The sequence below is a fragment of the Nerophis lumbriciformis genome, linkage group LG09 (genome assembly GCF_033978685.3).
Source record: "Nerophis lumbriciformis linkage group LG09, RoL_Nlum_v2.1, whole genome shotgun sequence".
NCBI classification, from domain to species: Eukaryota; Metazoa; Chordata; class Actinopteri; order Syngnathiformes; family Syngnathidae; genus Nerophis; species Nerophis lumbriciformis.
Window position 1 is genome coordinate 38979528 of NC_084556.2, and position 22536 is coordinate 39002063.

At 39.8% G+C, this 22536-nt stretch overlaps 1 protein-coding gene across 1 annotated transcript in view; it reads left to right on the forward strand.

Moving 5' to 3' along the window:
- Positions 1 to 17319, forward strand: part of b3gat1b (beta-1,3-glucuronyltransferase 1 (glucuronosyltransferase P) b) — a 52772-nt gene extending 35453 nt beyond the window's left edge. Inside the window, exons 3-5 of the mRNA XM_061961825.2 lie at positions 7492 to 7871; positions 16653 to 16946; positions 17030 to 17319. Coding sequence (XP_061817809.1) covers positions 7492 to 7871; positions 16653 to 16946; positions 17030 to 17116 — 761 coding nt within the window. The 3' untranslated portion in view covers positions 17117 to 17319. The remainder of the gene's footprint in view (positions 1 to 7491; positions 7872 to 16652; positions 16947 to 17029) is intronic.
- Positions 17320 to 22536: the final 5217 nt, after the last annotated feature.

Consider the following 22536-nt stretch of genomic DNA (forward strand, 5'->3'; position numbering starts at 1 on the left):
GTATTTGAATATTGTTACTTGAAGACTTATTCCTGGTTACAATTATATTGTTAAGAAAGTATTGTCTTATACTTTGCCTAAAATGAGAATGCATCATAATCAGTGGCGGCTGGTGAATTTTGTTTTAAGTGGGGCTGAAAGTTTGTAAACCAAACCCCTGTAGGGGCGTCATCTTCCCCCAGAATATTTATTTGTGATTTTCACATACAAATATTGAAGATCTTTGATCCTTCTCAACTCTGTGGTAAGATTATTTTCATAAAATACAACCAATAGTACATTAATGTTAAATCTTACTTGTGAAAAGTAACCCCCCGATTCCTATTTTCAACAGTCCGCTCATTTGAGCAGGAAAACGCTGAACACCATCTTTGTTTTCTACCTTTCAACTGTCAGTTTAGGCTGCTCGCCGGCTCCTCATCAGCACTTCAAGATGGCGGCCAAATTGCTCACGTCACAGCAACCAATGCTGCGTCTACTTATAAGATATCTATGGTTATATCGTCATTGCAAACACTGCAATATGTTGCGTCCACTGCAGTTTGCTACCTTATTCATACTTTTTGGCAAGTGATTTTTTTTTCAAGCAGGGTTGCATGAGGTACCTATACATAACGTAACGTTAGTCAATGTATCACACACAGTAACATTACGTTAGTCAATGTATCACACACAGTAAGGTAACGTTAGACGGTGGTCAGCAGCACCGCGTATTTTAGCCACCTACAAAAAGACAAACATAGTCAAATAAAGGTCAGTTAAAATGTATACTATATTAAGAATATGTGTACATATTGCATAGGGCCCTGACATCTAAAAAGTACAACTCTGTTCATTGTTATGTTCATGTATTTGTTATGTTTTTCATGTGTACTCACACATTAACACACATACAGTATGAGATGAGATCAATGAGATAAGGTAAGAACAGGATAGAAACTGCTGTGGAACTAGTTACAATGCAATATGCCATGGAAATACAATGTTAACACTTTTGTGCAAATAAGTACAGTTGCACTTGTTTTTTTCAAATGGGTTTATTCTGTAAAGGAATGAGTTACATGTTTAAAATGACTGGTTAATAGTGCTATTTTGAAGTGCAATGTCAGCACTATCTTTTTCCCTGCAATTTCAAATGCACTTGTTTTAATAAATAAATACAGCGTTTTAAAAGCATACAAAATCTGTGTAAATATATTAGTCTGTGGTTAAACGACTTGAAAGGACTCGAAACTCAAAATGCAAGACTTGGGACTTGACTTGAGACTTTCCAGTCTTGACTTTGGACTTGACTCGGACTTGCCCTGTCTTGACTCGGGACTTGACTCGAGACTTGAGGGCAAAGACTTGAGACTTACTTGTGACTTGCAAAGCAATGACTTGGTCCCACCTCTGGTAAATACAAATAAAAAATTCTAATCATACAGAAAATATATTTATAAAAGTTCAATGGACACATATCAATATTTATTTTCTGTTTTTTTTCATTTGTTTTTTTACATTTTTCATCATGTCATGTGATACTCAGACACTTCCTCACCTCCCTACCCTGACCACACATTCCTGCACACAACAGATAGTTAAATAAGTCACCCTATTTCAGCAGAACACATAGTCTTTTAACAGACAATTGGAAACCTCTTCATATTACAGCTAATCCAGGAGACAGGTTAGATTACCGGTCAGACATAACAACTAACGATTAATTTGATAATCAATTAATCTGTGGATTATTTCTTCGATTAATCGATTAATAATCGAATAAAAGAGACAAACTACATTTCTATCCTTTCCAGTATTTTATTGAAAAAAAACCAGCATACTGGCACCATACTTATTTTGATTATAGTTTCTCAGCTGTTTGTACATGTTGCAGTTTATAAATAAAGGTTTATAAAAAAATAAAAAAATAAATACATTAAAAAAAATATATATACATATATTGCCTCTGCGCATGTGCATAGCATAGATCCAACGAATCGATGACTAAATTAATCGCCAACTATTTTTACAATCGATTTTAATCGATTTAATCGATTAGTTGTTGCAGCCCTAGATGAAACTAAACTACTAAAACACTGCATGTTTTGAAACACGTGCAAAGCGTGATAGCGCATGCAAAACTTGTGCACAAAGGGCTGTGTCTCTTAAACGGACACATTAAGGAGTGCAATCCATTTAATATGCAGAATATATGCTGATCACCACAACTGGGAGGAGAAAACGCAAGTACAACTATTTAGCAATCATATTGCGTTTTATCAAGACCAAAACCGTTCTGCGGTACTTGTTTTCAGTCGTGTTGTTGGTGGCTTGTGCAAACTGCCAGTTGTGTAGAAATGGCTATGAGGAAGGGGGCGATCGCTGTAATATTCATGAGGTGTGATGACTGAGTGTCTTTTTTGAAGTATTTAACATACTGTTCCCCACTTTTCTGCGTAGACCTTTAACTCAGTAAGGGCATAGAGGACCACCTGGAACTGTCCAAACTCACAGTCCTTGGCCTTGTTTTTTTATATATTTTACATACAAACTAATATATTGTCATGATCTGTGGTCTGGATTATGTTTTTGTTATTTTTTGTTAGTTTTTGGACTCTTTTAGTTCCTGTTTGCGCTCTCTTGTTTGTTTAGTCACCATGGCGACTCATTAGTTTCACCTGCCTCATGTGTTCGGGACACGCACCTGCTCTAATCAGGAGATTATTATTCAAGCCTGCCGTTGCCAGTTAGTCGGTCTGGCGACATTGCTCTGTTCATGCTTGTTTTCATGCGTTACCATAGTTCTTGCTGCTCTTTTCTTGCAGTAAGTCGTGCTTATTTCATGCGATTCCATAGTTAAAGGCCTACTGAAACCCATTACTACCGACCACGCAGTCTGATAGTTTATATATCAATGATGAAATCTTAACATTGCAACACATGCCAATACGGGTTAGCTTACTAAAGTGCAATTTTAAATTTCGCGCGAAATATCCTGCTGAAAACGTCTCGGTATGATGACGCCTGCATGTGACGTCACGGATTGTAGAGGACATTTTGGGACAGTATGGTGGCCAGCTATTAAGTCGTCTGTTTTCATTGCAAAATTCCACAGTATTCTGGTGAATCTTTTGCAATTTGTTCAATGAACAATGGAGACAGCAAAGAAGAAAGCTATAGGTGGGAAGCGGTGTATTGCGGCAGGTGTTGTGCCGGATAACGCACCCCCGCCGTAGAATGCACCCCTTGACTGTTGTGCCGGATAACACAGCCGGTGTTTCATTGTTTACATTCCCGAAAGATGACAGTCAAGCTTTACCATCGGCCTGTGGAGAACTGGGACAACAGAGACTCTTACCAGGAGGACTTTGAGTTGGATGCGCAGACGCGGTACCGTGAGTACGCATGCAGCTGCGGCTTCCAAACATTTGATCGCTTGCCCATACGTGCGTGCCGCTATGTGCATGCCACGTACGTAACTTTGGGGACTTTGGGGAAATATATGTGCTGTATGAACTTTGGGGAGGTGAACGGTACTTTGGGCTGTGGGATTGAGTGTGTTGTGCAGGTGTTTGAGTTGTATTGGCGGGTTATATGGACGGGAGGGGGGAGGTGTTTGTTATGCGGGATTAATTTGTGGCATATTAAATATAAGCCTGGTTGTGTTGTGGCTAATAGAGTATATATATGTCTTGTGTTTATTTACTGTTTTAGTCATTCCCAGCTGAATATCAGGTCCCACCTGCCTCTCACAGCATCTTCCCTATCTGAATCACTCCCACTGCCCTCGAGTCCTTCATTCTCACTTTCCTCATCCACGAATCTTTCATCCTCGCTCAAATTAATGGGGAAATCGTCGCTTTCTCGGTCCGAATCGCTCTCGCTGCTGGTGGCCATGATTGTAAACTATGTGCGGATGTGAGGAGCTCCACAACCTGTGACGTCACGCTACTCGTCTGCTACTTCCGGTACAGGCAAGGCTTTTTTATCAGCGACCAAAAGTTGCGAACTTTATCGTCGATGTTCTCTACTAAATCCTTTCAGCAAAAATATGGCAATATCGCGAAATGATCAAGTATAACACATAGAATGGACCTGCTATCCCTGTTTGAATAAGAACATCACATTTCAGTAGGCCTTTAATGCTATTTGTTCATGCCATGTGAGGTTTTTATGTCCATAGTTTCATGTTTCATGTCCTAAGTTTTTTGCCTTAGCTTCTCGTGTGAACGGCACGTTTTCCTTTTGTTTTGGTTTCTGTCATTTCTGCTGTGTAGGATTAATTGATAATTAAATATGTTCCTACCTGCTAGCGTTGTCCGGAAAATTCCGTTTGCGTCTTGGGAGAACAATCCTCGCAGTTAGATGCGAAAACCCCCACGTTATGACTCTTGTAAAGAACTTATACCGCATTAAAAGTAGGTTTGTTCTCGGTTCACTAGAGTCCTGAAACTTCTCCTTGAGCACATTTATTTTGTCCTTCTCGTCCTTTCCTAAGATGAAATGGTTACATATTTGAATGGCTTCTTCTCCCGTGATGTCATTGATAGTCAGTGCAGAAGAGGGCAAACGCTGAATCCAGTGGAGATTGAAACTGAACTGTATTGTGACTTTTATTCCGCCGTAGAAATTTAACTGATGCATTTCCGAAGGTCCTGGGTTCGATGCTGCGGTCGGGATCTTTCTGTGTGGAGTTTGCATGTTCTCCCCGTGACTGCGTGGGTTCCCTCCGGGTACTACGGCTTCCTCCCACCTCCAAAGACATGCACCTGGGGATAGGTTGATTGGCAACACTAAATTGGTCCTAGTGTGTGAATGTGAGTGTGAATGTTGTCTATCTGTGTTGGCCCTGCGATGAGGTGGCGACTTGTCCAGGGTGTACCCCGCCTTCCGCCCAAATGCAGCTGAGATATGTTCCAGCACCCCCTGCGACCACGAAAGGGACAAGCGGTAGAAAATGGATGGGCATTTTTTGCAATTGTACACAGTCTTAGTAGATCATATGCAACACGCCCATTAAAAGTACATTCACTTTTTTAATTTGTTTAGCGGTTGAGATTTTATAGTCAGAGATTTTGACTAACATCTCTACTGTAGTGTGTCTTAATTGCAGTAGCAGTAAAGTGCTACCTCATCTTAGGAGTGCCCCAACTTAAAAGTGTTTTGAGAACATAAAAGTTGTCTCTTTGTGGAGAGGCAACACAGGCAGAGTCGGCAGGCAATCTGTTGGAGGGGGCGCCAATTTGCAGAAACTATAAATAAAATAAAACTAATTAAATAAAAAAATATAAATATATGTGACTAAATATAGATGTATAAAGAAACACACTCTGTACATTTAAAAGGGACTAATACATTGATTTTAATTCATTTCAATGGGCTACATCGAGTTTTTTAACGTTTACTTATTTAGTTTTGAGTTAAGAGCTCCGACTAGGGTTGCAAAATTCTGGGAATATTCAAAGTTGGAAACTTTCCATGGGAATTAACGGGAATTAACGCAAATTAAGTAATTTAACCTCTAAAGGCTTAGTGGCCACATGCGTGGACAGCACCTTTTAGCTCTTATTTCCAAAATTGTGTACACTACTAAATTGGGGTCTTATGGCCGCTTATGTGGACACGTATACTGCCATCTGGTGGTGTCAGAAGAGTATAAGATACAATGAAATTTGGGAAAAAAAGTGTAAAAATAAGAATTAGCATGTCACTAAACATGAAGTGCATGTTTGTTACTTATGGACTAAGTACATCATATCATTTGATGATTCTTAGTTTTTATTCTAATTAGGGTCCAATAAGCCCAAATAGCAAAGAGAAATAAAAAAAAGCATGTAAACAAACAGCTTGGGCCTTAAAACATTGCATGTAACATGCTAGATCTTGCAGCATGATTATTAGCTAAAACAACCTGATTCAACCCTGGACTGTGCATTCCTCCATCACATGTGCAGTGCATTCTTCCATCACATGCACAGATAATTCCCAGCATGCTACACACTACAGCAGGGCTATTGAAGCCACACTAGTATTTGAGCCCAAAGACTTCATCCAGTCAGGTAAGTTTTGATGACACTACTGGGGTAAATATATTTGATGTACGGTATTTAAGTTTAATAGAGGTGTAATTGCTTGTTACTGTATGACTGTAGACTACTCCAGCAGACTTCCACTCAATCCAGCTAGCTGTTCCTGTGCTTGTTAAATGATTTGTGGGCCAATATCTCTAGCTAGCTAGGTTTATGTACCACCACAGTCTCATAATGTCTAGAAAATATTTCTCCGTTAGTCGTGATGCTAATTTCCTCTATGTTAAATCCCATTCATTTATGCTAACAACGTTAGCGATCCGAATGTACCTTTTTGTGATCTGTAAAGTTCAACTAGTAAATACTAAATCAAAACGTGTAGTTTCCTCTGCCTTCTGTTCTGCTAGCCATTCTGTTGTCATACAAGAATGTAGGTTATAGTTTGATTTAGCATGCTGATTGAGTGTTCATTTATTCATCTAGCCTATTTCTATTCATTTGTCCATCAGTAAAATATTTTTAAAGACTACTCCAATTGTTTAGCTGACTATTTATATCCGTGTGTGGCATTGCATTAGTGTTTCACAAAAATAAATAAATACACACAGAATAATGCCACGTACACCATCTGATGTGTGGAGACATTTCACCCCAACCAATGTAGGCGGAAAGGCTGTGTACATTTGCAAATACTGTGCAGGGAGCTCAAAAATGCCACAAAGATGCAGCAAGTGCCCAATAATATATAATTATTGTAATTCCCCATTAATTCCCATATATTCCCATTAATCCCATGGACCGTGTCCAACTTTGAATAATCAAAAAATGGTCAATATTTCCAAACTTCCCAAGCTTAATTTCCCGTGGTAAATTTCCGGAAAGTTTCCGGAAATTTAACGGAAACTTTCCACCTCTTTGCAACCCTAGCTCCGACACAGAACCAACTGAGCTCATAGGTTGAATTATGACTGTATTTACAATGTGCAACATGCTTGTTTTGGTATTTGGCAAAAAGAAAACAAAATGTTTAATCAATTGGGTTCAGTTTGAAGTGAGCCAGTTAATTAGATCCTCTTTCAGAGCCACTGTAAAATGAAAAATATGCGTTAAAAAAGAAATCTTATGTGATACTAAGCCTTGCGGGTGTAAAAAAAAAAAAGCCCTGTGTTTTTTGGTAAACCACAGAGGAGAAGTTTGTTCACTTATCGCTGTCAAATTTGCGGGACACAGCTAGAATGTGTAGTATTAAACGCTCTATCTGGGCTGTTGAATAACATAGCAGTATGTTGCACAGTATGCCATTTAATACTTCATAAAAGACACTTGTTCATCAAACCTCATAAATACTACAATAGAAAATGGGTGGATGCATGAGTGGCAACCCGAGTCCTTTGCATTGTTTCAAAGCAGTACAGGGCTAGAGTTACATTGCGTATATTTTCAAATGAGTATTTTGTCTTTCTCATGATATCTCACATAGGATACATAAGAGATGGTGAATACCAGAATCAGCCGATAATCTACGCCATCACGCCTACCTACCGTCGAGCAGTGCAGAAGGCCGATCTGACTCGTCTCGCCAACACCTTTCTCAATGTGGTCAACCTGCATTGGATCGTGGTGGAGGACTCGCAGAACAGGACGGCTCTGGTCAGTCGTCTCCTTCAGACGACTGGACTCCCCTACACCCACCTCAATGTGCCGTCACCTACGACATTCAAAACCAATGGAAAGGGTACCTTACAAAGAAACAAGGCCTTGGAATGGTTGCGGGAGACCTTCAACGTGGACGACACCCATCTTGGCGTGGTCTATTTTGCAGACGATGACAACACTTACAGCCTGCAACTGTTTGATGAGGTGATTACACTAAAAATATCCACACACTGGAAAAACTCACAATCTCACCAAGTATATATTTCTAATTTCTAGTCAAAATGTCTCAACAAACTTACTACTAGTCACAGTTATTTTTCAGTGAGATAGAAAAACTTTCTTCTGAGGAAAATATACTACTTCTGATCATCACAAGTTTCTTATAAGACACAAAACTAGTAAGTATAGCTAATAATAAGCTGCAATAGCTATTTTCAAGATCATCTCAGGGCATTCAATCGATCGCAACTGGAGTGCTTGGTTTGTCCTAGAAATCCATAGTTGACTTGTATTATGGGTCAGTGCCTGGTGCCTTCAGGTCCATGTCTATGCCTCCCTTTGAAGTATCTTATCACAGCAGTGCCCTGCTGATGCCCATCTATAAACCCATCTGCAAGAAGCAGGTGCAGACAGTAAACACAGTAAGATGTTGGACAGAGAAAAGTATTGCCACCTTACAAGCATTCTTGGATTTGACAGATTGGGATGTATTTTATAGTTCATGTGGCAATTTAAATGTGCTGACATTAACGGTGTCCTCTTATATATATACATTTTTTTGTGCTGACTAATATTCCCTGTAAGGAAATTACCATATATTCCAACAACGAACCGTTCGTCACTAAGGAACTAAAAAGTGTCATGCAAATGAAGAAACGCATCTTTTACACAGAGAGCATGCAGCAAAGAAAAGACATTAACAGAGTGGTAAAGAGCGAGCCTAAAGAGTTTATAGGGATAAGGTAGAACATCAAATAAACCAGTGGAGATTTTCGGGCAGCTTGGAAAGGAATAAAAGCAATGACCTCCATCTCTCAGGGAAGTAGTGTGAGTGACAGGAATCCTTTAAAAATTGAGGGAATAATTATGGCTGACCTCCCAGATGAATTTAATAATTGTTTATATTATTAGGATTCTGTGTGATACAGTATGTACATTTTCAGAATGTGCTTGTTCTATTTTGGGCCAAAGTAAAACAATCTGAAGTTGTCATAGTTGTATTTTTAAGTTATTGTGCCATGATTTTACCAGTCCGGGCCCACGTGGGGATATATTTTCCTCCATGCGGCCCCTGAGTTTGACGGGAGGAGTGTAGTCACATTCGGTGCTACTTCGAAGACCGAATTGTACAAAACCCAAAACCGCTTTACCCGTAAGAAATAATGTAAGTCCAATTAATTTGTTCCAGAAGAGTGCCATGTGGACGCCACGTCATACTTTGCTATGAGTTATTTCCGGAAGTCAGTAATGTTTCTCAACTTCTTAATCAAAATGCCGGCATTTGCAACTTTCTGTTACTTTCTTGTGGCCTTTTTTGCAGTCGTAGGCAATTTTGGAAAGAACCAAAAAAGCACAGAGATTAGAGATGACATTTTTGGCTCTTTGAAAGGAGACGTTTCTTTTAAAGATCCGTTCAACATATACTTTGCTATGAGTTATTTCCAGAAGTCAGTAATGTTTCTCAACTTCTTTATCAAAGTGTCGGCATTTGCAACTTTCTTTGTCTTTCTTGTGGCCTTTTTTGGAGTCGTAGGCAATTTTGGAAAGAACCAAAAAAGCACAGAGATTAGAGATGACATTTTTGGCTCTTTGAAAGGAGACGTTTCTTTTAAAGATCCGTTCAACAGAGCTCAGTGGCCTTGTGGTTAGAGCGTCCGCCCTGAGATCGGTAGGTCGTAAGTTCAAACCCCGGTCAAGTCATACCACAGACTATAAAAATGGGAGCCATTACCTCCCTGCTTGGCACTCAGCATCAAGGGTTGGTATTGGGGGTTAAATCACCAAAAATGATTCCCGAGCGCGGCCACTGCTGCTGCCCACTGCTCCCCTCACCTCCCAGGGGGTGAACAAGGGGATGGGTCGAATGCAGAGGACAAATTTCACCACACCTAGTGTGTGTGACAATCATTGGTACTTTAACTTAACTTAACTTAACTTAACTTGACAGACGATCTCGTTGTTAATGTTCTTTTTTTTTTTTTTTTACCCTCAGAGTATATTAGGGACTTTTTCGTCCTTTCAGGTACATTTTTGCTCTGTTTTTGGCCATTTTTTTGTTTTTTGGAATAGAATAGTTTTTTCCTTTAGAGGGATTTTTTTTAATTGTAATATTTTTATACTATTTTTCAAAAGACCTAACCTCGATCCTGACCTCATGGTAAACTACCGGCCGGTGTCCCACCTTCCGTTTATCTCGAAAATCCTCGAAAAAATTGTTGCACAGCAGCTAAATGAACACTTAGTGTCTAACAATCTCTGTGAACCTTTTCAATCCGGTTTCAGGGCAAATCACTCTACGGAGACAGCCCTCGCAAAAATGACTAATGATCTACTGCTAACGATGGATTCTGATGCGTCATCTATGTTGCTGCTTCTTGATCTTAGTGCTGCTTTCGATACCGTCGATCATAATATTTTATTAGAGCGTATCAAAACACGTATTGGTGTGTCAGACTTAGCCTTGTCGTGGTTTAACTCTTATCTTACTGACAGGATGCAGTGCGTCTCCCATAATAATGTGACCTCGGACTATGTTAGGGTAACGTGCGGAGTCCCCCAGGGTTCGGTTCTTGGCCCTGCACTCTTTAGTATGTACATGCTGCCGCTAGGCGACATCATACGCAAATACGGTGTTAGCTTTCATTGTTATGCTGATGACACCCAACTCTACATGCCCCGAAAGCTGACCAACACGCCGGATTGTAGTCAGCTGGAGGCGTGTCTTAATGAAATTAAACAATGGATGTCCGCTAACTTTTTGCAACTCAACACTAAGAAAACGGAAATGCTGATTATCGGTCCTGCTAAACACAGACATTTATTTAATAATACCACCTTAACATTTGACAACCAAACAATTACACAAAGCGACTCGGCAAAGAATCTGGGTATTATCTTCGACCCAACTCTCTCGTTTGAGTCACACATTAAGAGTGTTACTAAAACGGCCTTCTTTCATCTCCGTAATATCGCTAAAATTCGTTCCATTTTGTCCACTAGCGACGCTGATATCATTATTCATGCGTTCGTTACGTCTCGTCTCGATTACTGTAACGTATTATTTTCGGGTCTCCCTATGTCTAGCATTAAAAGATTACAATTGGTACAAAATGCGGCTGCTAGACTTTTGACAAGAACAAGAAAGTTTGATCATATTACGCCTATACTGGCTCACCTGCACTGGCTTCCTGTGCACTGAAGATGTGACTTTAAGGTTTTACTACTTACGTATAAAATACTACACAGTCTAGCTCCATCCTATCTTGTCGATTGCATTGTACCATATGTGCCGGCAAGAAATCTGCATTCAAAGAACTCCGGCTTATTAGTGATTCCCAGAGCCCAAAAAAAGTCTGCGGGCTATAGAGCGTTTTCTATTCGGGCTCCAGTACTATGGAATGCCCTCCCGGTAACAGTTAGAGATGCTACCTCAGTAGAAGCATTTAAGTCCCATCTTAAAACTCATTTGTATACTCTAGCCTTTGAATAGCCCCCCTTTTTTAGACCAGTTGATCTGCAGTTTCTATTCTTTTCTCCTCTGCTCCCCCTATCCCTTGTGGAGGGGGAGACACACAGGTCCGGTAGCCATGGATGAAGTGCTGGCTGTCCAGAGTCAGGACCCGGGGTGGACCGCTCGCCTGTGCATCGGTTGGGAACATCTCTGCGCTGCTGACCCGTCTCCGCTCGGGATGGTTTCCTGCTGGCCCCACTATGGACTGGACTCTTAATATTATGTTGGATCCACTATGGACTGTACTCTCACAATATTATGTTAGACCCACTCAACATCCATTGCATTCGGTCTCCCCTAGAGGGGGGGGGGGGGGGGGTTACCCACATATGCGGTCCTCTCCAAGGTTTCTCATAGTCATTCACATCGACGTCCCACTGGGGTGAGTTTTTCCTTGCCCTTATGGGGGCTCTGTACCGAGAATGTCGTTGTGGCTTGTGCAGCCCTTTGAGACACTTGTGATTTAGGGCCATATAAATAAACATTGATTGATTGATTGATTGATATTTCAAATGTTTAATCACCAATACACTGGGAGATAATTTTATGACAGTTAAGTTGTGTAAAGACGAAAAAGTCCCAGGCAGTTAAGAGTGTATACAAAAAGTTTTGTTTTCTTTCTACTTCTTTTGCAACTTCAGTCCTAAATAAAAATAGCAAACATCATGTCAGGACTTATCTTTACTCCAGTACCCTAGCCCTTTAACATGTATTAAGTATATGGATGATAACTCATTTTAAGCACTTTTTTCAGGATATAAAATACATAATTAGATGAAATGAGCATTCAAGGGGTTAAACTATAAAGTTATTTAGATGACATGTTAGCTATTTTTATTAGGACTGAGGTTGATTAGGAAATTTGAGCAAAAAAGCACAATAAAATATGAATCCAAAATGTTTTTATGAGGACTGACAAAGTTAACATGATAACGTGTTAACAATAAATTGACGGCACGAATTGTATTAAAGCGCAAATAACACGCATGCGTCCTGACTCCTTTTTGACCCTTGGTCCGTGGGAAAAATATTGGCATTTAGTTACTGTTGAGCCACAAGCTTGAAGTGGTTAGAGTGTACGCCCTGAGATCACAATGTATACCAAAGACTATAAAAATGGGACCCATTACCTCCCTGCTTGGCACTCAGCATCAAGGGTTGGAATTGGGGGTTAAATCACCAAAAATGATTCCCGGGCACGGCACCGCTGCTGCCCACTGCTCCCCTCACCTCCCAGGGGGTGAACAAGGGTGATGGGTCAAATGAGGACATATTTCACCACACCTAGGGTGTGTGACAATCATTGGAACTTTAACTTAAAATAGCAAGTAGAAATGCACAAAGTAAATGGCACATTACAAAATCCCCTGTTCAAAGCCGTAGACAAGAAAATGCTTTTATCTTTGATCGCCATGAGACAACATCATTGGAGCAAAGGCGTGCTGGTGCATTTTACCACTTGCAGGGGAAGAATTTTACTTCCGTGAGCACATAACGTGTGGATTGTTATCGTGATTTGTTTAGTAAGATGAGGTAAAAGTAGGGATGTCCGATAATGGCTTTTTGCCGATATCCGATATTCTGATATTGTCCAACTCTTTAATTACCAATACCGATATCAACCGATATATACAACCGTGGAATTAACACATTATTATGCCTAATTTGGGCAACCAGGTATGGTGAAGATAAAGTACTTTTAAAAAAAATTATTAAAATAAAATAAGATAAATAAATTAAAAACATTTTCTTGAATAAAAAAGAAAGTAAAACAATATAAAAACAGTTACATAGAAACTAGTAATTAATGAAAATGAGTAAAATAAACTGTTAAAGGTTAGTACTATTAGTGGACCAGCAGCACGCACAATCATGTGTGCTTACGGACTGTATCCCTTGCAGACTGTATTGATATATATTGATATATAATGTAGGAACCAGAATATTAATAACAGAAAGAAACAACCCTTTTCTGTGAATGAGTGTAAATGGGGGAGGGAGGTTTTTGGGTTGGTGCACTAATTGTAAGTGTATCTTGTGTTTTTGATGTTGATTTAATAAAAAAATAATAAAAAAAATGATACCGATAAAAAAAAAAAACGATACCGATAATTTCCGATATTACATTTTAACGCATTTATCGGCCGATAATATCGGCCATCTCTAGGTAAAAGCGCAGCAGAAAGGAAAGGCAGGAAGTCTTTAATATCATTTTTTGTCCCAACGTCAAAAACCTCTTCTTAAAGTTAAACCATTCACAAACAACTGACTTGTTCTCAATAATAGCACTGCGCATGTTGGTAGAGCGGCCGTGCCAGCAACTTCAGGGTTGCAGGTTCGATCCCCGCTTCCGCCATCCTAGTCACTGACCAAGACACTTTACCCACCTGCTCCCAGTGCGACCCACACTGGTTTAAAAATGTAACTTAGATATTGGGTTTCACAATGTAAAGCGCTTTGAGTCACTTGAGAAAAGCGCTATATAAATATAATTCACTTCACATCCGGTCTAACCAATGTTCCCTCTAATTATTCATGTGTGTGAGCAAACTCAAAAACTCCCTGAGCATTCAGTGGAGCACATGTGAGCAACATCACACGTGGCAATACCAGCAGCACACCTGTCTCAAACCAATCTTTTATAAAAACACTCAAATGAGAGGAGTCATTTTCATGAGATTATTTTGTAATATTAGTGATTTGGCCCACTTGTAATGAAAATAAAAGAAATCTTGTTTTTCATAAGCTATGGATTAGTATTGTACAATATGTCTGGGTGGGGGTCCTGCTTTGGAAATCATTTGTACCCCTTTCAGAGATCACATTTAAACATCCTCATGTTGCACAATGAAATGTAAGCATAGGATGAAGTGTGCATTCCTGTAACTTTCTCTAGTAACAGCATTCCATCATTAATATCAATAAATTAACATTAATAATAAATGACAATAGAATAAGCACACGTATGACTGAGGAGTCATAGTGTAACTTTGTGTGGTGTTTGAGTTGTCCGACTTTTTGTGTGGCAATAAACGCACCAGTGGCTTCGTGGTATGCGTGTTGGTGACAGACGACAAGTTGGTTTTGGCCTGGTTTGTACGGCAGAAAATGACTAGTTTTTCGAGATAGAAGTTGGTGTGGTTATGGCCGAATATAAACAGTTTTGCTCAATAAAGTGATCGATATAATTCCTGTCCTCGAAGCATCTCGATAGACGTTACAATAATTGAACGGTGTTCAATTAAACGGTGTTGATGAACACCGTTAGGGCCGCTTGTTGTCACTGTCACTCAGAGTTGCATTGCAAAATTATACAGAATAAATGTGTTTGTTTTGTTTAGAATTCAGATGGGATCTGATTTGGTGCGCGGCATATATTTGCTGTGCGCAGAGGACGATTGAGCAGTGCGCAATTGCACAGGTGCGCACCTTAGAGGGAACGTTGGGTCTAACTACAGTAACAAAATGAAACATGTCTTGCATTGCCATCATGCTTTGATTGTGGGGATGTTTTGTAATGTTATTGTCAGAGTTTGTTGGTGACGAACCCCAAGATGCAGAGATGGCGGCAGGTGTGACACGAAGGAACTATGACATGAGCAGAGTGAACAAAAGTAGACAGAGCTACAACGACAAGTATTATGACAGGTAGTAGTGACATCGACAATGGCAATAATCCAGCACTGACTGGAGGGGAAGGCAGGTTTAAATCATACTTGCCAACCCTCCCGGATTTTCCGGGAGACTCCCGAAATTCAGCGCCTCTCCCGAAAACCTCCCGGGACAAATTTTCTCCCAAAAATCTCCCGAAATTCAGGTGGTGTTGACAGCCTGTTCACAACATTGCCGTAAACAGCAATGTTGTGACACTTTTAAACAGGACAATACTGCCATCTACTGTACATGCATATGTGACCCACCCATAATGTGTCACATTTTTGTGTTGATTTATTTATTTTATTTTGTGGTTTGAATTCGTTTTTGGAGCTGTCATTACACATTTATCAGTATTCACATTGGTCAGTAGGGAGCAGTAGGGCGTTTCTTCCCAATTGAATGCTATCACCTGCAGACCGGAAGTGTTTTGTCATTCTGATGAGCGCGACCAGTCTGTGAACAATTGAAACGCTTTTTCCTCCTGTATAACAGGTTAGTTTTGGTGAATCAAATCACTGAATAATATCCATGTGATCTTTATAAGTTTAAGTACACATTCTGATGGTGGAGCCTAATTCTAAAGTGTTTGTGAGTTGTAGTTTGTATTTGTGAATGAATCCAGTGCACAGCTGAAGTAATCAATACAAAATGGCGACGTTAGTGCGCAATGTTTGTATAGGAACTTCTGATCCTAATTCAGACTCCCAAATTAGAGCTCCCGTTTTCTTATTGATTTTATAATGTATATTTGTATAATGTGTGTGTTCTGAAATCGTGACAGAGAATAGAACAAGGATGGACAATTCAACCCTTAACTCAACAATGAGTAGATGAGTGTTATGTGTGTGTATATGTGTAAATAAATGAACACTGAAATTCAAGTACTTCTTTTATTTATTTATATATATATATATATATATATATATATATATATATATATATATATATATATATATATATATATATATATATATATATATATATATAAATCTCCTGATGATTGAGGGAACCCCCCTCATGAAACAGGCCTGTAGAGATGAAATAGTCTTGTGATTTTTTTCCCCACACATACATATATATATATATATATATATATATATATATATATATATATATATATATATATATATATATATATATATATGTAATAAAATATATATATAGCTAGAATTCACTGAAAGTCAAGTATTTCTTATATATATATATATATATCTTAACCACGCCCCCGCCCCACCCCCAACCACACCTCCCACCCCCCACCTCCCGAAATCGGAGGTCTCAAGGTTGGCAAGTATGGTTTAAATAGCAGCTGGCTGATTGACACCAGGTGTGGCCAGGTGCCAATCAGCCACAGCTGAGGGGAAGCAGCACTCAGGGAGACAATCAGGAAATGAAGACAAAATAAAAGCGCTGACAGAAAACTAAGACAAACGCAGAGGAAAAACTAAAACACAGTCAAACTGTCAGGGACAAGCCTGACAGTTATCTGTAGTATTTCTGCCTAAATAAATGCTAATGCATTAGTTGAGGAATATAAAGGAGAACATTTTGTGGCAGAAAGTGTATGTTATGTAATTTTTTTTGTCTCCAACTACCAGATGCGATTGACCACAAAAGTCTCAGTATGGCCCGTCGCATTTGCGGGAGGCGTTCGTTACGAGTCCCCCAAAGTAAACGCCATGGGTAAAGTGGACGGCTGGAACGTTTCATATGATCCTCATCGACCCTTTGCCATTGACATGGCTGGATTTGCAGTCAACCTGCATCTCATCCTGTCAAAACCTTCGGCTAATTTCGAGCTGCTAGCGAAGGGAGGACGCCAGGAGAGCAGCCTACTAACCCAACTAGTCTCCCTTGACGACTTGGAGCCCAAAGCGCAAAACTGCACCAAGGTAATGCAAAACAAGCTCAAAATACTCAAATCACACCGGCTTTGAAATCATACAACGATGCGTTTTTGTCTTCTGACCTGCAGGTCTTAGTGTGGCACACCCGCACACAAAAGCCAAACCTGGCAGGCGAGGTCGGGAAAGGATTTACAGACCCTAATATGGAGACATGACATCCACTACCAGAAAAAGGTCATTTGCTAAGTATCTGTATTATATTATATTATTATATTTACCCTGGAACCTGCTAAGTTTCTCCTGCTTATGTTGACAACTATTGAGCTCAACTAGGGACACAAGTTTTGTTCTTGAAAAAAATCAACTTTGACGCTGAAAAATGTTAAATATAGAAAAAAAAAATAAGTGCACAAATTGTGTTGGGTTTTAATTCTTTTAAACTAATAATTTATTAATCATTTAAAATTTGAGCTTCTATTTTCTTTGCAGATTAAAATATTTTTTACAGTGTGGATTTTTGTCAGTTTCATATCTTTCCTCTTTTTTGCGTTTCATATCTCTCTCTTTTTTCAGATTCAAGCTATTAGCTCGAATTTAGCAAGAGGGGGCGTGGCATCATGACAGCTTAGCAAAAAGGATAGGGACAGTCTTCTATTATGTTGCCTTCAGTGAACGTAATGTAATGTGATGCTTTTCCTTATTCTAAAACCAAGCCAGGCTCAACGTGAAAGTAAAAACACAAAATCAATACGGAACCTACTGCCCAATGAAGAGTTGACACACGGGTTCATGAAACAAATTAGTCATTGAATCATAAAAATAACTACATTGTGAAATAATTTAATTATTGAATAATTAGTTAAGTATACGCAATGTCCTTTCCATCCTTACACTTTCCATCATTGTAACTGAGCTGCTGTGTGGAACAATTTCCCTTGTGGATCATTAAAGTTTGTCTAAATCTTTGTCTAAGTATTAAAATGATTGAAAAATTTAATACTTTTACGTTACATAAAGTATACCATTTTTGAATTAATTTCAAAATACAAACCCCATTTCCATGAGTTGGGAAATTGTTTTAGATGTAAATATAAACGAAGTACAATGATTTGCAAATCATTTTCAACCCATATTCAGTTGAATATGCTACAAAGACAACATATTTGATGTTCAAACTGATAAACATTTTTTTTTTTGCAAATAATCATTAACTTTAGAATTTTATGCCAGCAACACGTGACAAATACGTTGGGAAAGTTGGCAATAAATACCGATAAAGTTGAAGAATGCTTATCAAACACCTATTTGGAACATCCCACAGGTGTGCAGGCTAATTGGGAACAGGTGGGTGCCATGATTGGGTATAAAAACAGCTTCCCAAAAAATGCTCAGTCTTTCACAAGAAAGGATGGGGCGAGGTACACCCCTTTGTCCACAACTGCGTGAGCAAATAGTCAAGCAGTTTAAGAACAATGTTTCTCAAAGTGCAATTGCAAGGAATTTAGGGATTTCAACATCTACGGTCCATAATATCATCAAAAGGTTCACAGAATCTGGAGAAATCACTCCACGTAAGCGGCATGGCCGGAAACCAACATTGAATGACCGTGACCTTCGATCTCTCAGACGGCACTGTATCAAAAACCAACATCAATCTCTAAAGGATATCACCATATGGGCTCAGGAACACTTCAGAAAACCACTGTCACTAAATACAGTTGGTCGCTACATCTGTAAGTGCAAGTTAAAACTCTACTATGCAAAGCAAAAGCCATTTATCAACAACATCCAGAAACGCCGCCGGTTTCTCTGGGCCCGAGATCATCTAAGATGTACTGATGCAAAGTGGAAAACTGTTCTGTGGTCTGACGAGTCCACATTTCAACTTGTTTTTGGAAATATTCGACATCGTGTCATCCGGACCAAAGGGGAAGCGAACCATCCAGACTTATCGACGCAAAGTTCAAAAGCCAGCATATGTGAGGGTATGGGGGTGCATTAGTGCCCAAGGCATGGGTAATTTACACATCTGTGAAGGCACCATTAATGCTGAAAGGTACATACAGGTTTTGGAACAACATATGCTGCGATCTAAGCGCCGTCTTTTTCATGGACGCCCCTGCTTATTTCAGCAAGACAATGCCAAGCCACATTCAGCACGTGTTACAACAGCGTGGCTTCGTAAAAAAAGAGTGCGGGTACTTTCCTGGCCCTCCTGCAGTCCAGACCTGTCTCCCATCGAAAATGTGTGGCGCATTATGATGCATAAAATACGACAGCGGAGACCCCGGACTGTTGAACGACTGAAGCTCTACATAAAACAAGAATGGGAAAGAATTCCACTTTTTAAAGCTTCAACAATTAGTTTCCTCAGTTCCCAATCGTTTATTGAGTGTTGTTAAAAGAAAAGGTGATGTAACACAGTGGTGAACATGCCCTTTCCCAACTACTTTGGCACGTGTTGCAGCCATGAAATTCTAAGTTAATTATTATTTGCAAAAAAAAATAAAGTTTGAGTTTGAACATCAAATATTTTGTCTTTGTAGTGCATTCAATTGAATATGGGTTGAAAAGGATTTGCAAATCATTGTATTCCGTTTATATTTACATCTAACACAATTTCCCAACTCCTATGGAAACAGGGTTTGTATCATTAATTAATGACACATTTAAGTCATTATTTAAAGATGTATTATTTATTTAATGTTGTCCCATTTGACCCTCTATAACTCCACCTCTGTAAGTAAGCTTACTTATAGGTTCAATATGTAAGTTAATTTCAATACCAGAAACTATTGGTTCACGCTCCTGTGACCAACAATATTTTGTTGAACCGTCAGAGGTTGTCTCTTCTGGAAGATTTCACAAGCATTTAATTAAACAAGTCACAGCTAAATGTTATGTTGGTCTCACTGCAGCAAAAGCATTGTCAATTGCGTACGTAAACATCACGAGCGGATGATTCCGTATGAGCGAGCTATTGCAAAAGTCAGCCCCGATGAAGAATTCTTCCCCCCACTCCTTTTCAACTGGCAAGAATTTAACAAGTCACGCTAAAGAAGAAAACCACATATTTACATCCAAGGTCCTACTACTAATACATTTTGTAGAAAAGGATGAAGATGGCCAATGCAACACACCCATTGTTTTACAGAAACGCATGCGTGTACCCAAGACAGAAGACTGCTTCTATTTTCTATATTTCACTTACACAACTCAGAATCAGTGCCATCAGGTTACAATAATAAAAAAATAAAAATCGGATTATATTAGGGTTGGACATCCCTGTGATGGACCATTCGATACGCATCTAGCTCAAAAGAAGGGTGACAATCCGATTAAAAAACGATTAATTTTAAACAGAACGATTTCATAAAATTCGATACAGTGTGCAGGAGAAGAAGATATTTTATTGTCACAATTCGATTCTAGGGTTAACATTTTTTTTATGTATAGATGAATCGTTTTTGTTGTAATGTTAATGTGCCATTTTTGATCAGGCAGCACCGAGACCGCCATCAGGGGTTCAGGCGGGGTCCTAGGCAACGGGGCCAGTGGATTGTTTACAGCAGTAGCGCTAGCGGCTGTGTATAATGTATCTGTGTGTTGGGCTTCATTAAAAGTTCGAGTTGAGCATTATAAGTCCCTTTACTACATTGGCGACAAGGATAAATCAAGACTTCAATGGCGTTGTTTGGAAATTTTACGGAGTTTGACCAAGCTACGGATGATTGGCAATGGTATGCGGAATGCCTGGACTTTTACTTCATGGCTAACAAAATCACAGACGAAGGACAACAGAAGGCAATTTTCCTGAGTTTGTGTGGGGCCAAAGTATATGCAGTGTTGCGGGGTTTGTGCCAGCCCGGTAATCCGGCGGATACAGACATGACATTGACAGAGATGCTTCAGAAATTAACGGATCACTTTGCGCCAAAACCCAGTTTGATTGTGGAACGATTCAAATTGAATTCCAAATTGAGACAACAAGGTCAATCCGTTTCTTCGTTTGTTGCGGAGGAGGCTCAAGGAACATTGCAAATTTGGAACGGCATTAGGTGACATGCTTTGAGACCGACTCGTGTGTGGTATCAACGAGGATCGCATCCAACGTCGTTTGTTGTCTGAGAATGATGAAAAATTTACTCTGGCACAGGTCATTGACTTGGCCACATTAATGGAAACAGCATCCTAGGACCTGGCGGACTTGCAACTAACTGGGGCAGATGGAACGGTCCACAAAGTCCAGCCAGGAGCAGATCGGCGCGTCCCACTGAGTGGCTGTTTCAGGTGCGGTTGTAGTCATTGGCCGACAGACTGCCGGTTCATTGATGCAGTTTGCAACAATTGCCACAAGATGGGGCACTTGGCCAGAAAATGTAGTAGTGCCAGGCAGATAAGGAAACCTGAGGGACCAACATCAGGTGCAATTTACAGGTTGGGAAATGAGAACGAAAATGTAGAATATGCACACACACTGTATAACCTGACTATGGAGGAGAATGTGGAACCATACAAAGAGCACATACAAGTAAATGGACATGACGTTGAATTCGAAATTGACACTGGAGCAGGCGTGACGATAATTACTGAGGACACGTACCAAAAGATGGGTGGAGGAAGACTCCAACACACACGTGTGAAACTATACACCTACACCAAAGACAAGGTGGGAGTGTTAGGGAAACTGCAGGTACAAGTCAGCTACAGAGGGCAGGCTAAACAATTACCATTACTGGTGGTAAAGGGAGAGGGCCCAAATCTCATGGGCAGAAATTAGCTGAAAGCAATTAAAATAGATTGGAGCACTGTATTTAGCCTGAGGTTAGGTATGCAGCAGGACTTAGATGAGCTACTCACGAGACATGAGAATGTTTTTAAGAAGGAACTGGGCAAGTTAATCGGGGCCTCAGCAAAAATCTATGTTGAGCGAGATGCCAAGCCAAGATATTTCAAAGCTCAACCACTGCCATATGCACTAAAAGACAAAGTTGAGGCTGAATTAGTAAGGCTGGAGAAGGAAGGCATTCTTGAACCCGTGAACTTTTCGGAGTGGGCCGCCCCCATTGTGCTCATCATAAAACCGGACAAAACAACTAGAATCTGTGGGGACTATAAAGTCATTGTAAACCCAGTGTCAAAATTAGATAACTACCTGATCCCAAAAACAGAAGACTTGTTAGCAGTATTGGGAGGTGGAAAAAAATTCACCAAACTGGACATGTCTCAAGCTTACCAGCAACTCAGGTTGGATGAGGATTCAAAGAAGTTCACAATAATAAACACACATCGAGGACTATAACAGTACACAAGATTGCCGTATGGGGTGTCTTCGGCACCAGGCATTTTCCAGCGCACCATGGATGGTCTATTGCAAGGACTGCCTTAAGTAGTGGTGAGAGTGATGACATCTTAGTGACAGGGAAGTATGATGCTAGCCACTTAAAAAATCTTGGAGCGGTGCTTGATAGAATTGCAGCTGCAGGCCTTCGCTTGCGATGACAAAAATGTGTGTTCATGGCACCCGAGGTAGTGTATCTCGGTTACAAAATCAACTACAACGGCATCCATCCAGTGGCGGACAAGGTTGAAGCCATCTGACCAGAAACAGCTGAAATATTTCCTTGGAATGCTA